At 41.5% G+C, this 15,202-nt stretch overlaps 1 protein-coding gene across 1 annotated transcript; it reads right to left on the bottom strand.

Moving 5' to 3' along the window:
- Nucleotides 1–4,766: 4,766 nt before the first annotated feature.
- LOC125532453 (uncharacterized) lies at nucleotides 4,767–6,103 on the bottom strand. Its single transcript, XM_048696510.2, has one exon. It carries the CDS (start codon nucleotides 6,024–6,026, stop codon nucleotides 5,367–5,369), a length of 660 nt encoding a protein of 219 aa, XP_048552467.1. The 5' UTR covers nucleotides 6,027–6,103; the 3' UTR covers nucleotides 4,767–5,366.
- Between the last annotated feature and the right edge of the window lie 9,099 nt (nucleotides 6,104–15,202).

Below are 15,202 nucleotides of genomic sequence, written 5' to 3'. Positions count from 1 at the left end.
ATCAGATAGTCATATATACACAGAAAATGGCCATGTGATTCTGCATATGAAAACTAGTAATAGTCTTGTTTGGGTCTTGGAAGGAACTGTTTGCTATTTGGACTTGCCTCTTGGATTCTCATCATCATTCCGTAGAAGACCGTTTATTCAATGCTGTTTTGCTAATAGTTATTGTTAATTGATAGTAGATGATGTTGAAAACGCTTTCATTTTTTAGAACACTTGTGCCATGGATTGACTATATCTTGAAGTTGTATCTGGTGCCATATGTCTGCCATTTTCTTTCTAAATTTATATAAGTACTCCCTCCGTAAAGAAATATAAGAGCCTTTGGATCACTACTTTAGTGATCCAAACGCTCTTGTATTTCTTTAAGGAGGGAGTATACTTTTATCTTTCACATCTATACTTGGAATAGCAATGCCAGTTTGAACATATATGGAACTAACTAAATAGTCTATATGCACAAGGTAGCTTTTACTACATATAAGAGAGTTCCTCTTTTCAACAATCATGTCTTACATGAATTATGCAATAATGTCAATAGTGGGTGTTAAATGAGCCAATTCATTATCATCGTCATGTTATAATGATTAAGTTGGATCATTTAAGTGCTTGTATCTGTATCTTCCTGTTGCTATTTCTTTATGAGTTTCCAGTGGCTAAATAAAATTGATGGTAAGCACCAATGTGTTTTCCTCCTGTTAGGTTAAATACTGGTAATAGTCGTTTTTTAACATGAACACCGTCTTAGTCGTCAGGAAACTCAATAGCAAAAACAGAAACACTTGAAGTACTGTAAATAACCTTGGGGTTGTCGGCAGAGGCTTCAAATGTGGTAATGTCAGGGTTCAAATTGCAACAGATTGTTGAAATATGATTCAGCTAGATATAAAGCTCTGAAATCGCTAAGATATGCCTGACACATCGTACAAGATGTTTCTACTCTATTTTCATGTTGCCTCAGTGGTCAATACACATCTGTTGATGTCTATACAAGAAGCCAACATTTAATCTGTTAATTTTTGTCAATGCTATTGCAGTGTTTGCCATGTTCCATATTCAATTGCAATTGCTCTGAAAAGTCTCCATTGTTTGCTCTTTGCCATGATGACAGTCTTTGCATGTTCTTCTGCATGTGTCAAATGTTGCCTTTTATGTGAAGTTCACGTTTCATTGTGCTAGGATTATATTCCTCTTACATGAGTGTAGCTTTCTGTTTATATATCAGGTATTCAGTTCTACTAACATCTCAATCTGGTAGTCTAGTTTAGATTCCAGACTCAACTTTTTTATGATATATTGTAGTTGATGGAACTTTGACAAGAATTGAGGCACCAAAAGTAGTGATCCAAAGGCTCTTGTATTTCTTTAAGGAGGGAGTATACTTTTATCTTTCACATCTATACTTGGAATAGCAATGCCAGTTTGAACATATATGGAACTAACTAAATAGTCTATATGCACAAGGTAGCTTTTACTACATATAAGAGAGTTCCTCTTTTCAACAATCATGTCTTACATGAATTATGCAATAATGTCAATAGTGGGTGTTAAATGAGGCAATTCATTATCATCGTCATGTTATAATGATTAAGTTGGATCATTTAAGTGCTTGTATCTGTATCTTCCTGTTGCTATTTCTTTATGAGTTTCCAGTGGCTAAATAAAATTGATGGTAAGCACCAATGTGTTTTCCTCCTGTTAGGTTAAATACTGGTAATAGTCGTTTTTTAACATGAACACCGTCTTAGTCGTCAGAAACTCAATAGCAAAAATAGAAACACTTGAAGTACTGTAAATAACCTTGGGGTTGTCGGCAGAGGCTTCAAATGTGGTAATGTCAGGGTTCAAATTGCAACAGATTGTTGAAATATGATTCAGCTAGATATAAAGCTCTGAAATCGCTAAGATATGCCTGACACATCGTACAAGATGTTTCTACTGTATTTTCATGTTGCCTCAGTGGTCAATACACATCTGTTGATGTCTATACAAGAAGCCAACATTTAATCTGTTAATTTTTTTCAATGCTATTGCAGTGTTTGCCATGTTCCATATTCAATTGCAATTGCTCTGAAAAGTCTCCATTGTTTGCTCTTTGCCATGATGACAGTCTTTGCATGTTCTTCTGCATGTGTCAAATGTTGCCTTTTATGTGAAGTTCACGTTTCATTGTGCTAGCATTATATTCCTCTTACATGAGTGTAGCTTTCTGTTTATATATCAGGTATTCAGTTCTACTAACATCTCAATCTGGTAGTCTAGTTTAGATTCCAGACTCAACTTTTTTATGATATATTGTAGTTGATGGAACTTTGACAAGAATTGAGGCACCAAAAGTGGATTGACACCTCGAAGAAGGGAATGATGTTGAAGACATGGTATGAAGATAATGCAAGGCTGCCGAGGGTGTGGATTAATGTCCTAGGACTTGAAAAAACAATTTGTAGCTTCTACATCTAATAGTTCATGTACAACGATGTTTAACATTTGAACGGTTCAGATCTGTTTGATCTATGCCCCCTTCAAGGTCTTTATGAAAATTTAGTTTGATACATAAAACAAAGAAAAACTGAAGGAAACAAAACAGTCTGCCCAGAAGAACAGCTTTGTGTTTGATTTTTCCTGAAAAGCCGGGGGCTGGAATGAAAACCCTGAAGTGTATATAGCGGGTGCTTGTTGTTCCTCCTCTACATGGCAACTGTTGTCTTGTGTGGTCAGGTGAGATAGTGAAGCAGAGGCGGCATTGCCATTGAAGATGAAGGGATAGGAGCTACCGCTATCGGAGCCAGTACATCAGTTCTCACCTCCTCGGCTACTGCATCGTTGTTGCCCCCATCACTGTCAAGCTTTGGCAGGTTTTTGTCTTGCCTTTCATCTATTGGCGTCTCAGGTTATTGTTGGCTTAATTTCGTTAAGTTCCACCCTTCCCCTTCGGTGATAATTGTATGGTATGTGTCCCAACATGTGTTTTCTGACTTTTGACCTATATATTGACAATTGAAAATATTCTACGCGTGCATGCATGCCGACCCTTAGCAGCTACATACTCATCTCCTTTGGGGGTGGGCCAGCGGAGGTCGCGTCTCTCTAGCATGGCGCCGCTGGATGAATCCACACCGAAGGCCTAAGCTATCCCTGACGCTGGTGCTAGCGATTCTCAGCACAAATGCATGTGCGTCGACCTGTTGGCGTGATGTTGGCGATGAGGAGTTGGCCGCGCCAGGCAGCCACCCGTACGTGGCAATCAACGTGTACATGGCCAGACGTCAGAAAGCCGACGGTACTAGAATTTTAGTGGTTCAACCTGCTTCGGCAGCCAAGATGCTGCTTGTTTATTCAGTTGTATTCATAAGTTTTTCTCTAAAGCAAGATGAATTGTCTTAGTTCCTCGAAGAAAACATGAATTGTCTCATACATGCAGCAGTACACGATTGATGGTTGAAGATTGCCGAATATACAACAACCCAAAAAAATGTACCCATACATTCATTAAGTTTGCAAATATTTTAAAGGTTAGCCATCATAGTTCGTAGAGTTACATAAAACGTGAAGCAGACAATATCCTGAAGAGACTGCGAAACTCAACATAGATGCATCGTTTGATCCTTGACTCGTATCAGGGTGTTGTTGGAGCGGTGATAAAGGATAGCAATGTGAAATTCATTGCAACTACAAATGAAAAGGTTGATTCCTGTTATAATGCTTTTATAGTAGAGGTGCTATCCTTGAGGTTTGGTCTAACTCTTGCATATATGAGCGGATGCAATAAACTTGAGATCAATGCGGATAATACAGAAGTGATCACTACCATGAAAGAGGGGAGCTGGTCGTTTATTATTGAAAGTGCTATTTTTGATGACTTATATTTTGTGTCCTTAGAATTTAACTCATATAATTTATGAACACAGTTAAAGGGAAACCAACCATGTTTGTGCATGAATTGGCAAGATTGGCTATATTTTCCCCTCCTAAACTTTTGTTAGTCTACCCCCGAGGACATTGTCCGATGCTCGTAAACAATGCGACGGTTCTTATGAATAAATACAAGAGGATTGAAGTTTAAAAAAAGACATCGTGTCTCCAACACCCATAATATATGTAATGTTAGTGTAACCAACACAACTTTTAATAAAAGCTTCTGACCATTGGGCGGCTATACTAGGCGAACGATCTCCGTCTGATGGAACTTCTGTAAGTAACTTGTAATACTGCGATCTTCAACATCAAGTTACATGTGCAGGAGAAATAGAAGGAATAAATTCAATCATGCCTTCATCTTGTCCATTTGCAAGAACTCAATATGGAGTATGGCCCAAGTCCATATTTTCTAATCTGAGCAACCGGTCCATTAAAGAGACCATTTGAACAATGATAAAATGCAACACGAAGTCATCATCATGTCCCTCCCTTCCATATAAAGCCGGTACTGAGATTTTCACTGAGACCAGTGATTGGTCACCATATCTTTAAGCATATGTTGCTTCATATGCACCTCAACAATTGTAAAAAGTGTGTCTATGTACAATCTAGAACATTTCAGATAATAAGGTCACACAATTCACATCGCTAGCCACCAAAGAGATGCAATTAATTATTACTCCTTAATTGGTAGTACTACAATTAAACCAAGTTTCACAATCATTAATTGTGTTAGGATCATATGAATTCTCTTCATAAATAGGTAGTTAATGCACATGACTCAAATTATATTTTGGGATGAAAATCCAAGTATGGCATGAATGTAATAATTACCAGCAATGTCCTTGTGACAAGAACTTTCTTTGTCTTTTATTCTCATGTTTGAACTAGTATAGGTCGGGGTTACACATGATGGTACACATCACTTTATTTATCATCGTTACATTGAACACTCAATTGACTAAACAACGATGATCCGCCGGGATAGTACTATAGCTCTTCGTTTCCTTGGCCCCCGATGCCTATACCATTACTCCTGATGGTTGCTGTTGTGGATAAGGTTGCTGAGGTTGGTTTGTCTGCAGAGGGAATGGTTGTTGGGGTTGCTGGGGAATTATTTGTACTACTTGTTGGGGTTGGGGAGATGGTTGTTGTGGTTGCTGGAGGAACGGTTGTTGTGATTGACAAAGGAACGATTGTTGTGGTTGTAGAGGGAATGGTTGTTGGGGTTACTGAGGAACTATTTGTGCTGATTGCTGGGGAAATGGTTGTTGCGGTTGCAGCGGGAATGGTTGTTGGGGTTGCTGGGGAAATGGTTGTCGTGACTGGGAAAATGGTTGTTGGGGTTGCTGGGGAATTATTTGTACTACTTGTTGGGGTTGGGGAAATGGTTGTTGTGGTTGCTGGAGGAACGATTGTTGTGGTTGCCGGAGGAACGGTTGTTATGGTTGCAGAGGGGATGGTTGTTGAGGTTGCTGAGCAATTATTTGTGCTGGTTGTTGGGGAAATGATTGTTGCGGTTGCAGGGGAAATGGTTGTTGGGGTTGCTGGGGAAATGGTTGTTGTGACTGGGAAAATAGTTGTTGGGGTTGCTGGGATAATATTTGTTCTGGTTGCTGGGGGAATGGTTGTTGCGGTTGCAGGAGGAATGGTTGTTGTGGTTGCTGTGAAATTATTTGTTCTGGTTGTTGGGGGAATGGCTGTGGTCTCTGGGGTTGTTGTGGGAATGATTGTTGTGGTTGTTGGAGCTGGGGAAATTGTTGTTGTGGTTGCAAGGCAAATTGTTGTTGGGGTTGGGGAAAAGCTTGTTGTGGTTGTTGGGGTTGCTGGGGGAATGGTTGTTGTGGTTGTAGGGGGGTTGCTTGTTGGGGTTGGGGAAATGGTTGTTGTGGTGGGGAAAATGGTTGTTGTGATTGATGGGGGAAATATTGTTGGGGTGTGGGAAATGGTTGTTGTGGTGGATATGGTTGCTGTGGATTTGGTTGCTGCGGATATAATTGTTGTGGTGATTGCAACTCTTGCTCGCTAGGGTTTAGCTGCCTAGCAGCAGTGACGATGCTCATCGCCATGGCAAGGAGGACGAAGATGAGGAAGGTCTTCATGTTGGGTTTATGGTTACTAATACTTGCTTGGAATAGATGTTTTTGATTATGTGCGTGAAGTTTGGATGATGAAAGGTGGCTATGATGATGAAGGTGTATTTATAGCTGTCATGGTATGATTTCATTCATCTTTCCACTTGCTTTCTAAAAAGTGCTCATAAGGTTATCCAACTAAGTGTTTGGTATGTTGTGGTTGGTGGGGCAACTTTACTTGTGTGATTTAGATGATTCATGATAGTTGCTTTTTGTTACACATATCATTTAGTTGTAAGGCATACTTGATAACGACTTATGACTCATTTTTTTCACTTTACACTACACACATTGATCTAGATTTTACCTCCTTTTGGAATTAAGTTTGTGATGCTCCACATGATATTAGGCATATCCAGATATGCATAGATTGAGTGGGGCTAAGTTTGTAAGCTTGTGTGTGTCAATATATGATAGATCACACTATAAATGAGAAGATTGTTCTAGACATTATTTTCACTAAACAAACTTTGTATTTTTTGCCTAGTATGATTCTAAGATGGATAACCAGATTTGACTCATCAAATAACTAGATAAATCGAGTGGCAAGTTAAGGGTTGTGACATGGACTTTTCTCTAAGATACATCATCTTATCTTGCATGCTCTGCATATTTAAAAAGCAGGTACAAATTCATATGCAACTGAAACAAAACTATGAAAAGATAACATGAGAATATATAAAGAGTATAGGACTATATTATGTTACTAGTAACAAAATATTCTTCTATTAATGTAGCACCCTAGAGGGCCTAATGTCCGATCCCCGAACCAGTACAAAAAAAGTAAAAGAAGCGAACTGTCCCTCACAGCGCATACAAACTTTTTAGGAATCCCACCAAGCCTCTCAGTATCCATACGCATGCAAATTTGGATCCTTGAGGGCACCCTCTGACCCTCTTTAGTTAACCTAAATCCTGATGTCTCCCAGGCCTATTAACTAGTACTCCGTTCCTAAATATTTGTCTTTTGAGAGATTTCAACAAGTGACTACATACGAAGCAAAATGAGTGAATCTACACGCTAAAGTATGTATATATACATCAGTATATGGTAGTCCATTTGAAATCTCTAAAAATACAAATATTTAGGAATGGAGTGAGTAGTATGCTGGTGTTGAGGAACGTAGTAATTTCAAAAAAATTCCTACGCACACGCAAGATTATGGTGATGCATAGCAATGAGAGGGGAGAGTATCGTCCACGTACCCTCGTAGACCATAAGCGGAAACGTTATGAGAACACGGTTGATGTAGTCGTACGTCTTCACAATCCGACTGATGCAAGTACCGAACGTACGACACCTCCGAGTTCAGCACACGTTCAGCTCGATGACGTCCCATGAACTCCGATCCAGCAGAGCTTCGCGGGAGACTTCCGTCAGCATGATGGCGTGATGACGGTGATGATGTTGCTACCGACGCAGGGCTTCGCCTAAGCACCACTACGATATGATCGAGGTGGATTATGGTGGAGGGGGGCACCGCACGCGGCTTGGAACAATCAACTTGTGTGTCTTTGGGTGCCCCCCCGGCCCCGTATATAAAGGAGCAAGGGGGGAGGCCGGCTGGCCTTGGTGCGCCCCAAGGAGAGGAGGAATCCTCCTCCTAGTAGGAGTAGGATTGATCCTTTCCTAGTCCTACTAGGAAGGGGGAAAGGGGGAAGGAAAGAGAGGGAGAGGGAGAGGGAAAGAGGGGCCGCGCCCCCCTCCCCTAGTCCAATTCGGACTCATGGGAGGGGGCGCGCCACCTCCTGGGCTGCAGCTCTCTCTCTCCCCTCAGGCCCACTAAGGCCCAATACTTCCCCGGGGGGGGGGGGGGGAAGGGGGTTCCGCTAACCCCTTCGGCACTCCGATTTTCTTCGAAACCATCCGGAACACTTCCGGTGTCCGAATATAGCCATCCAATATATCAATCTTTACGTCTCGACCATTTCGAGACTCATCATCATGTCCGCGATCACATCCGGGACTCCGAACTACCTTCGGTACATCAAAACACATAAACTCATAATACCGATCGTCACCGAACTTTAAGCGTGCGGACCCTACGGGTTCGAGAACTATGTAGACATGACCGAGACTCGTCTCCGGTCAATAACCAATAGCGGAACCTGGATGCTCATATTGCTTCCTACATATTCTATGAAGATCTTTATCGGTCAAACCGCATAACAACATACGTTGTTCCCTTTGTCATCGGTATGTTACTTGCCCGAGATTCGATCGTCGGTATCCTCATACCTAGTTCAATCTTGTTACCGGCAAGTCTCTTTACTCGTTCCATAATACATCATCCCGCAACTAACTCATTAGTCAAAATGCTTGCAAGGCTTATAGTGATGTGCATTACCGAGAGGGCCCAGAGATACCTCTCCGACAATCGGAGTGACAAATCCTAATCTTGATCTATGCCAACTCAACAAGTACCATCGAAGACACCTGTAGAGCACCTTTATAATCACCCAGTTACGTTGTGACGTTTGGTAGCACACAAAGTGTTCCTCCAGTACTCGGGAGTTGCATAATCTCATAGTCATAGGAACATGTATAAGTCATGAAGAAAGCAATAGCAGCAAACTAAACAATCATCATGCTAAGATAATGGAATGGGTCAAGTCAGTCACATCATTATCTAATGATGTAATCCCGTTAATCAAATGACAACTCATGTCTATGGTTAGGAAACATAACCATCATTGATTCAATGAGATAGTCAAGTAGAGGCAAACTAGTGACTCTCTGTTTGTCTATGTATTCACACATGTACTAAGTTTCCAGTTAATACAATTCTAGCATGAATAATAAACATTTATCATGATATAAGGAAATATAAATAACAACTTTATTATTGCCTCTAGGGCATATTTCCTTCACTCTCCCACTTGCACTAGAGTCAATAATCTAGATTACACAGTAATGATTCTAACACCCATGGAGTCTTGGTGCTGATCATGTTTTGCTCGTGAGAGAGGCTTAGTCAACGGGTCTGCTACATTCAGATCCGTATGTATCTTGCAAATCTCTATGTCTCCTTCCTTGACTTGACCACGGATGGAATTGAAGTGTCTCTTGATGTGCTTGGTTCTTTTGTGAAATCTGGATTCCTTTGCCAAGGCAATTGCACCAGTATTGTCACAAAAGATTTTCATTAGACCCGACGCACTAGGTATGACACCTAGGTCAGATATGAACTCCTTCATCCAGACTCCTTCATTTGCTGCTACCGAAGCAGCTATGTACTCCACTTCACAAATAGATCCCGCCATGACGCTTTGCTTAGAACTGCATCAACTGACAGCTCCACCGTTCAATAAAAATACGTATCCGGTTTGTGACTTAGAGTCATCCGGATCAGTGTCAAGGCTTGCATTGACGTAACCATTTACGACGAGCTCTTTGTCACCTCCATGAACGAAAAACATATCCTTAGTCCTTTTCAGGTATATCAGCATGTTCTTGACCGCTGTCTAGTGATCCACTCCTGGATTACTTTGGTACCACCCCGCTAAACTAATAGCAAGGCACACATCAGGTCTGGTACACAACATTGCATACATGATAGAGCCTATGGCTAAAGCATAGGGAACATCTTTCATTTTCTCTCTATCTTCTGCAGTGGTCGGGCATTGAGTCTGACTCAACTTCACACCTTGTAACACAGGCAAGAACCCTTTCTTTGCTTGATCCATTTTGAACTTCTTCAAAACTTTATCAAGGTATGTGCTTTGTGAAAGTCCAATTAAGTTTCTTGATCTATCTCTATAGATTTTGATGCCCAATATATAAGAAACTTCACCGAGGTCTTCCATTGAAAAACTCTTATTCAAGTATCCTTTTATGCTATCCAAAAATTCTATATCATTTCCAATCAGCAATATGTCATCCACATATAATATTAGAAATGCTACAGAGCTCCCACTCACTTTCTTGTAAATACAGGCTTCTCCAAAAGTCTGTATAAAACCATATGCTTTGATCACACTATCAAAACGTTTATTCCAACTCCGAGATGCTTGCACCAGTCCATAGATGGATTGCTGGAGCTTGCATACTTTGTTAGCACCCTTTGGATTGATAAAACCTTCAGATTGCATCATACACAACTCTTCCCCCATAAATCCATTTAGGAATGCAGTCTTTACATCCATTTGCCAAATTTCATAATCATAAATTGCGGCAATTGCTAACATGATTTGGACGGACTTAAGCATCGCTACGAGTGAGAAGGTCTCATCGTAGTCAACTCCTTGAACTTGAAGAAAACTGATACGTCTCCGTCGTATCTACTTTTGCAAACACTTTTGCCCTTGTTTTGGACTCTAACTTGCATGATTTGAATGAAACTAACCCGGACTGACGTTGTTTTCAGCAGAATTACCATGGTGTTATTTATGTGCAGAAACAGAAGTTCTCGGAATGACCTGAAACTTCACGGAACGTCTTTTTGGAAATAATAAAAAATCCTTGCAAAAGATGAAGAACAGGGGGCCCACACCCTAGCCACGAGGGTGGGGGGCGCGCCTGCCCCCCCAGGACGCACCCCCTACCTCGTGGGCCCCTTGGAGCTCCTCCGACCTCAACTCCAACTCTATATATTTGCTTTCAGAGAAAACAAATAAGAGAGAAGGATTCATCGCGTTTTACGATACGGAGCCGCCGCCAAGCCCTAAAACCTCTCGGGAGGGCTGATCTGGAGTCCGTTCGGGGCTCCGGAGAGGGGAATCCGTCGCCATCGTCATCATCAACCATCCTCCATCACCAATTTCATGGTGCTCACCGCCGTGCGTGAGTAATTCCATCGTAGGCTTGCTGGACGGTGATGGGTTAGATGAGATTTACCATGTAATCGAGTTAGTTTTGTTAGGGTTTGATCCCTAGTATCCACTATGTTCTGAGATTGATGTTGCTATGACTTTGCTATGCTTAATGCTTGACACTAGGGCCCGAGTGCCATGATTTCAGATCTGAACCTATTATGTTTTCATGAATATATGTGAGTTCTTGATCCTATCTTGCAAGTCTATAGTCACCTACTATGTGTTATGATCCGGCAACCCCGAAGTGACAATAATCGGGACCACTCCCGGTGATGACCGTAGTTTGAGGAGTTCATGTATTCACTATGTGTTAATGCTTTGGTCCGATACTCAATTAAAAGGAGGCCTTAATATCCCTTAGTTTCCACTAGTCAACAACCCGTGCACCTGCACGGGCTAGAACTAATTTACATTTTATTTTCCTTTTTTGATTTATAACATTTATATCAGTCATAATTTAGAGAATCACATGATTAAAAAGGTACAATGGTATTCAATACATCATATCTATTCTTCTATAAATAGTACAATAATAAAGAAATATGTTGAACAATGAAACAGATGAATTAAGTTTTATTTCATAATATGTAGCTGCAATTAATCTTCATTCTACATCATAGCAACCATCCAACTTTAACCAACACTAAAATGCTTCAAGTGAAACGACTACGTACAATGGCACATACCGAAAAGAAATTATAACTATCCCACATTAAGTAGAAGTAGAAGTATCAAATTTAGTCATGTTGGTTCCATGAAACCAAGCCAAGTGATTATTTCATCTCTTCAAGAACAATCCGGTGTTCAGAAAGTTGTAGCTTTCTAGACCTTCTTCATGGGAGGAAATGCCATTGCCTTGCCGTCAAGTGTGAAGATATCTTTTGTTTCCATAGCAAAAGATGGCCCAAGGTCACTCCTCTAGGATCGAACACATGCATCGAAAATAAAAACTATACCATCATCACGTAACCACGATTGAAATCGTAATGTAAGATCATTGCATCAAAGCACATTATAAAAGATAAACTTCAAAGTTCACATATTTCAGGTTTGCAAAACAATGGCTGAAATTGGTTATATTTCCTGATATAGAACAAATAAGATAGAAGATTTCAACAAAAAATTGCATCAATTACAATGGATCCACGACATTACATAGATGCCTATGTGCTAATTTGTAAAGACATCGTTGATGTGGAATCAAAGTGTGTATAAAGAATTACCTATAAGTAAATCAAACATATCTATCTTGTCGGTTACAGAACTGGACAAATTTGTAAGTGGATTATAACATTAATCTATCTTCATCCTAATGATATTCCCATCAAGTGCCATGTTTGAAACATTCTAATCAAAATCTTAATGGCAGATGAAGAACTAATATGTAGTATACACATATAAAATTCCGTTAACTGGTTTACTTTGTCATTTGAAAAAATAAACCAATAAATTTTGTATGTATATTGCAATGTGTACATCATGAATTATCATATACAAATCGGACTTCTGGCTTCATTGTCAAACTGAGGAAAGATCTCCATGGCCATCTATTAAGCAATACAACAGGAAAGTAAGAAGAGATGGAAGGCAGAAGAGGCAGCGATAATGACGTGTAATGTTAAGCTCCAAACTGATGAAGTATGTGTTATATTACACTCGCAATTTGATTTTTTATGAAGCACATCGAACAATCGATACTATGTCCGATTAATAAATTGAAAATGCCGACCACGTTGAGAAGATAATTAAATTTAGTGACCCAGGACACTGCGTAATATGTATGTGATAAATGAAGATAGATAGATGTAGTCACACGCATATTCATCTTACATGTAACCTTCACTCCAAAATTTCTACGACTTCTTTTCTTTGTAAGATTAACCTGTGTGGGAAGTTATATTATAGGATATGTGAAGATCATCGTTGGAACTGGTGGTGTAGAATCGGTAGAGAAAATAGATGCAATAGCCAAATAATGAGAAAAATACTTCTAATTCAGGTAGTCGTACAAAATTATGAACACATAATCAAAATCCAAAGATCACTAAATTCGAACTATAGCTCGATGTAGCAAAGCCATAGCATCAGATATACATTCGAAGAGCTGTTTTTTTTTTGTTGCATCTAAACTAAGATATCCATGCAATTCCTGCTGGAATCGTACTGATCAATTGAGATCAAAATAATCATGAGGAATTTAGGTCAGCTTCCACCTTTTTATTGACAGTAAAAGCGAAACAAAAGGGGATATTAATATGAGATTTCGGGTGGAAGAGGAAGTATAAGACTTCTGCACGCAACAGCGGACTGATTATAGATGGAGGCGACAACCAAAAGCTACGAATTAATGAAGCAAAAGTCTCTACGTGCTCCTCCAAAAAAATAAACTGTACGTGCATATGAATGGGTGCTGTAGTAATAAGTATCTCAGCGATTATGCTAATGCATCCACCGTTCCGTACTCCAAATCAAAACGCTCGCCACTAATATGCTTACCTACTAAACGCTGGCCGCTAATATGCAATTGGAAGTACACAGTTCTGTACCCAGCATACATTACGCAGCCACCCACCAGCACTGTGGTTGCCTACCAAGTTCCATTTGCCACGATGATGTTGGCGGTACATAATGAAAATTACAAACCCTAGAACATAGGAGAGAGTGATCACACAGGGAGTCGCGTGAGAAAGCACGTTAGATTTCTATCTTTATAGGAAAACAAACATGGACAGGCAAAGATGTCATTCAGGTTTAATCATGAAGTCAAGGTGGCACAGACCGCAGCTGGCGGGCAGTGAGGGAAGATAAGAGAACGGTGGCTACTTGTTTAAACAGCAGGCTCAATGGAGGAGATGCGGAAGAAAAGGGGTAAACGTGCCTGCTGCCAGAGGAGATGGGCTTGAGCAGGGACCTCGTGAGGAGGAAAGTTTGCTTCTCCATAAGGAAAAGGAAAAAGTCTGAAATAAACCTTAAACTCGTAGCCTAAGTTTGATTCAAACCTTGAACTATTAATCCTGGAAATCAGCACCCTAACCTTATCGATCCTCGTTAATCCCCGACCCTACACCATTCTGGACATGTTTGTCGAAGTGGGAAAAGACAATCCCGACCTGGATTAGACATTTTTCTCACCAACGAGGCAACGACCATGGTACACATTATCTTCTTCCTAATCTCTCTCTCTCTCTCTCATGTGCAAGGTGAGCGCCCAGACTACTGCGGAGATGTATGAGGCGAGCCGTTGATGCTAAGGGTCACGAGTCACAGCAGGCACTCTGAGCTCGTATACGACATCCTTGGAGCACATGAAGAAATTGTTCAAGTCTGGCTTGGGCTCAAGCGGGGCAAGCGCATCCGCGAGCTATTGCCGGAGCACGCAGACGGGCGAGAGGAAGAGGACCGCCCCTCTACCTCCAGGCTTAGAGCATCTCCAACAGGTGCGCGGTAGCGCGGCACCGCTAAGTTTTTTTGGCAGCGTTGAAATAACATTTTAGCGTGCGTAGGAGGGTGGTTGCTTTATAAGGCGCTGCAAAATCTAGCGCTCCACTATAGCGCTTCACCGGGCGCGGTAAAACCCAGCGCGCGTTTGGAATTTTTTTGAAACAATACATACGAAAAATATATGAAACAATACATAGTTTAGAACTTTAAATTTCATAGCATAGTTCCCCAAACCACAAGCCAGTTCATACGATGCTAATAAAAATAAATAAAACGATACTAAATAAAACTACTCCTCGTCCTCCTCAATGGTGTAGTCCGACGACGTAAATGCATAGAGCCACCGAGGATCTTCATTGTCCCAGGTCGATGTAGGTCCTAGCTTGATCTGGGCTTCTGCATGTTACTTCCGCGCATATGCTTGTCCGCCAGACGCACGGCTTGCTCCGCCCTCCTTTGCGCGCAGAACTCGTTCTCGGCGGTGACATCCTGCGGGAAGTGCTCGCGCTACACCGCCATGGCATGCTCGTCCGCCTTGGCGATGAGGAGGCGGCGCTACGTCCGTTGGAGGCGGCGATCCTCGTCCTTGATAAGTCACAGGGGAGGCGCGAGCTCCTGCGCCTGCTCGCGCATCCGCACATCGGTGAAGTTCATCTGTGACCAAGGCCACTCGGGGCGCCACGCCGCCGCATCGTACGCGCGGGCGGCCTAGTGGGCAGTCTCGAACGTGCCGAGCCTGAGACGTGTATCGCCGGAGTGGATCTCCGAGTAATACACGCCAGAGGGGCGGGCGGACGTCGCGGTAGCCGGACCTGCTCCGGGGGTGCAGCGGCATGGCAGGGCACTGGAAGAGGCGAGGGGAGAAGGCGCGGCGGCGGTGGGGCACT

Source organism: Triticum urartu, chromosome 1A, assembly GCF_056163025.1.
Source record: "Triticum urartu cultivar PI428250 chromosome 1A, HENAU_Tu73, whole genome shotgun sequence".
Classification (NCBI taxonomy): domain Eukaryota; kingdom Viridiplantae; phylum Streptophyta; class Magnoliopsida; order Poales; family Poaceae; genus Triticum; species Triticum urartu.
The sequence above is the reverse complement of the archived record's forward strand: the minus strand, read 5'-3'. Positions and strand labels throughout refer to the sequence as shown.

Coding starts and splice junctions, on each gene's coding strand:
- LOC125532453 (XM_048696510.2), bottom strand. CDS start 6,026: ATGAAGACCTTCCTCATCTTCGTCCTCCTTGCCATGGCGATGAGCATC.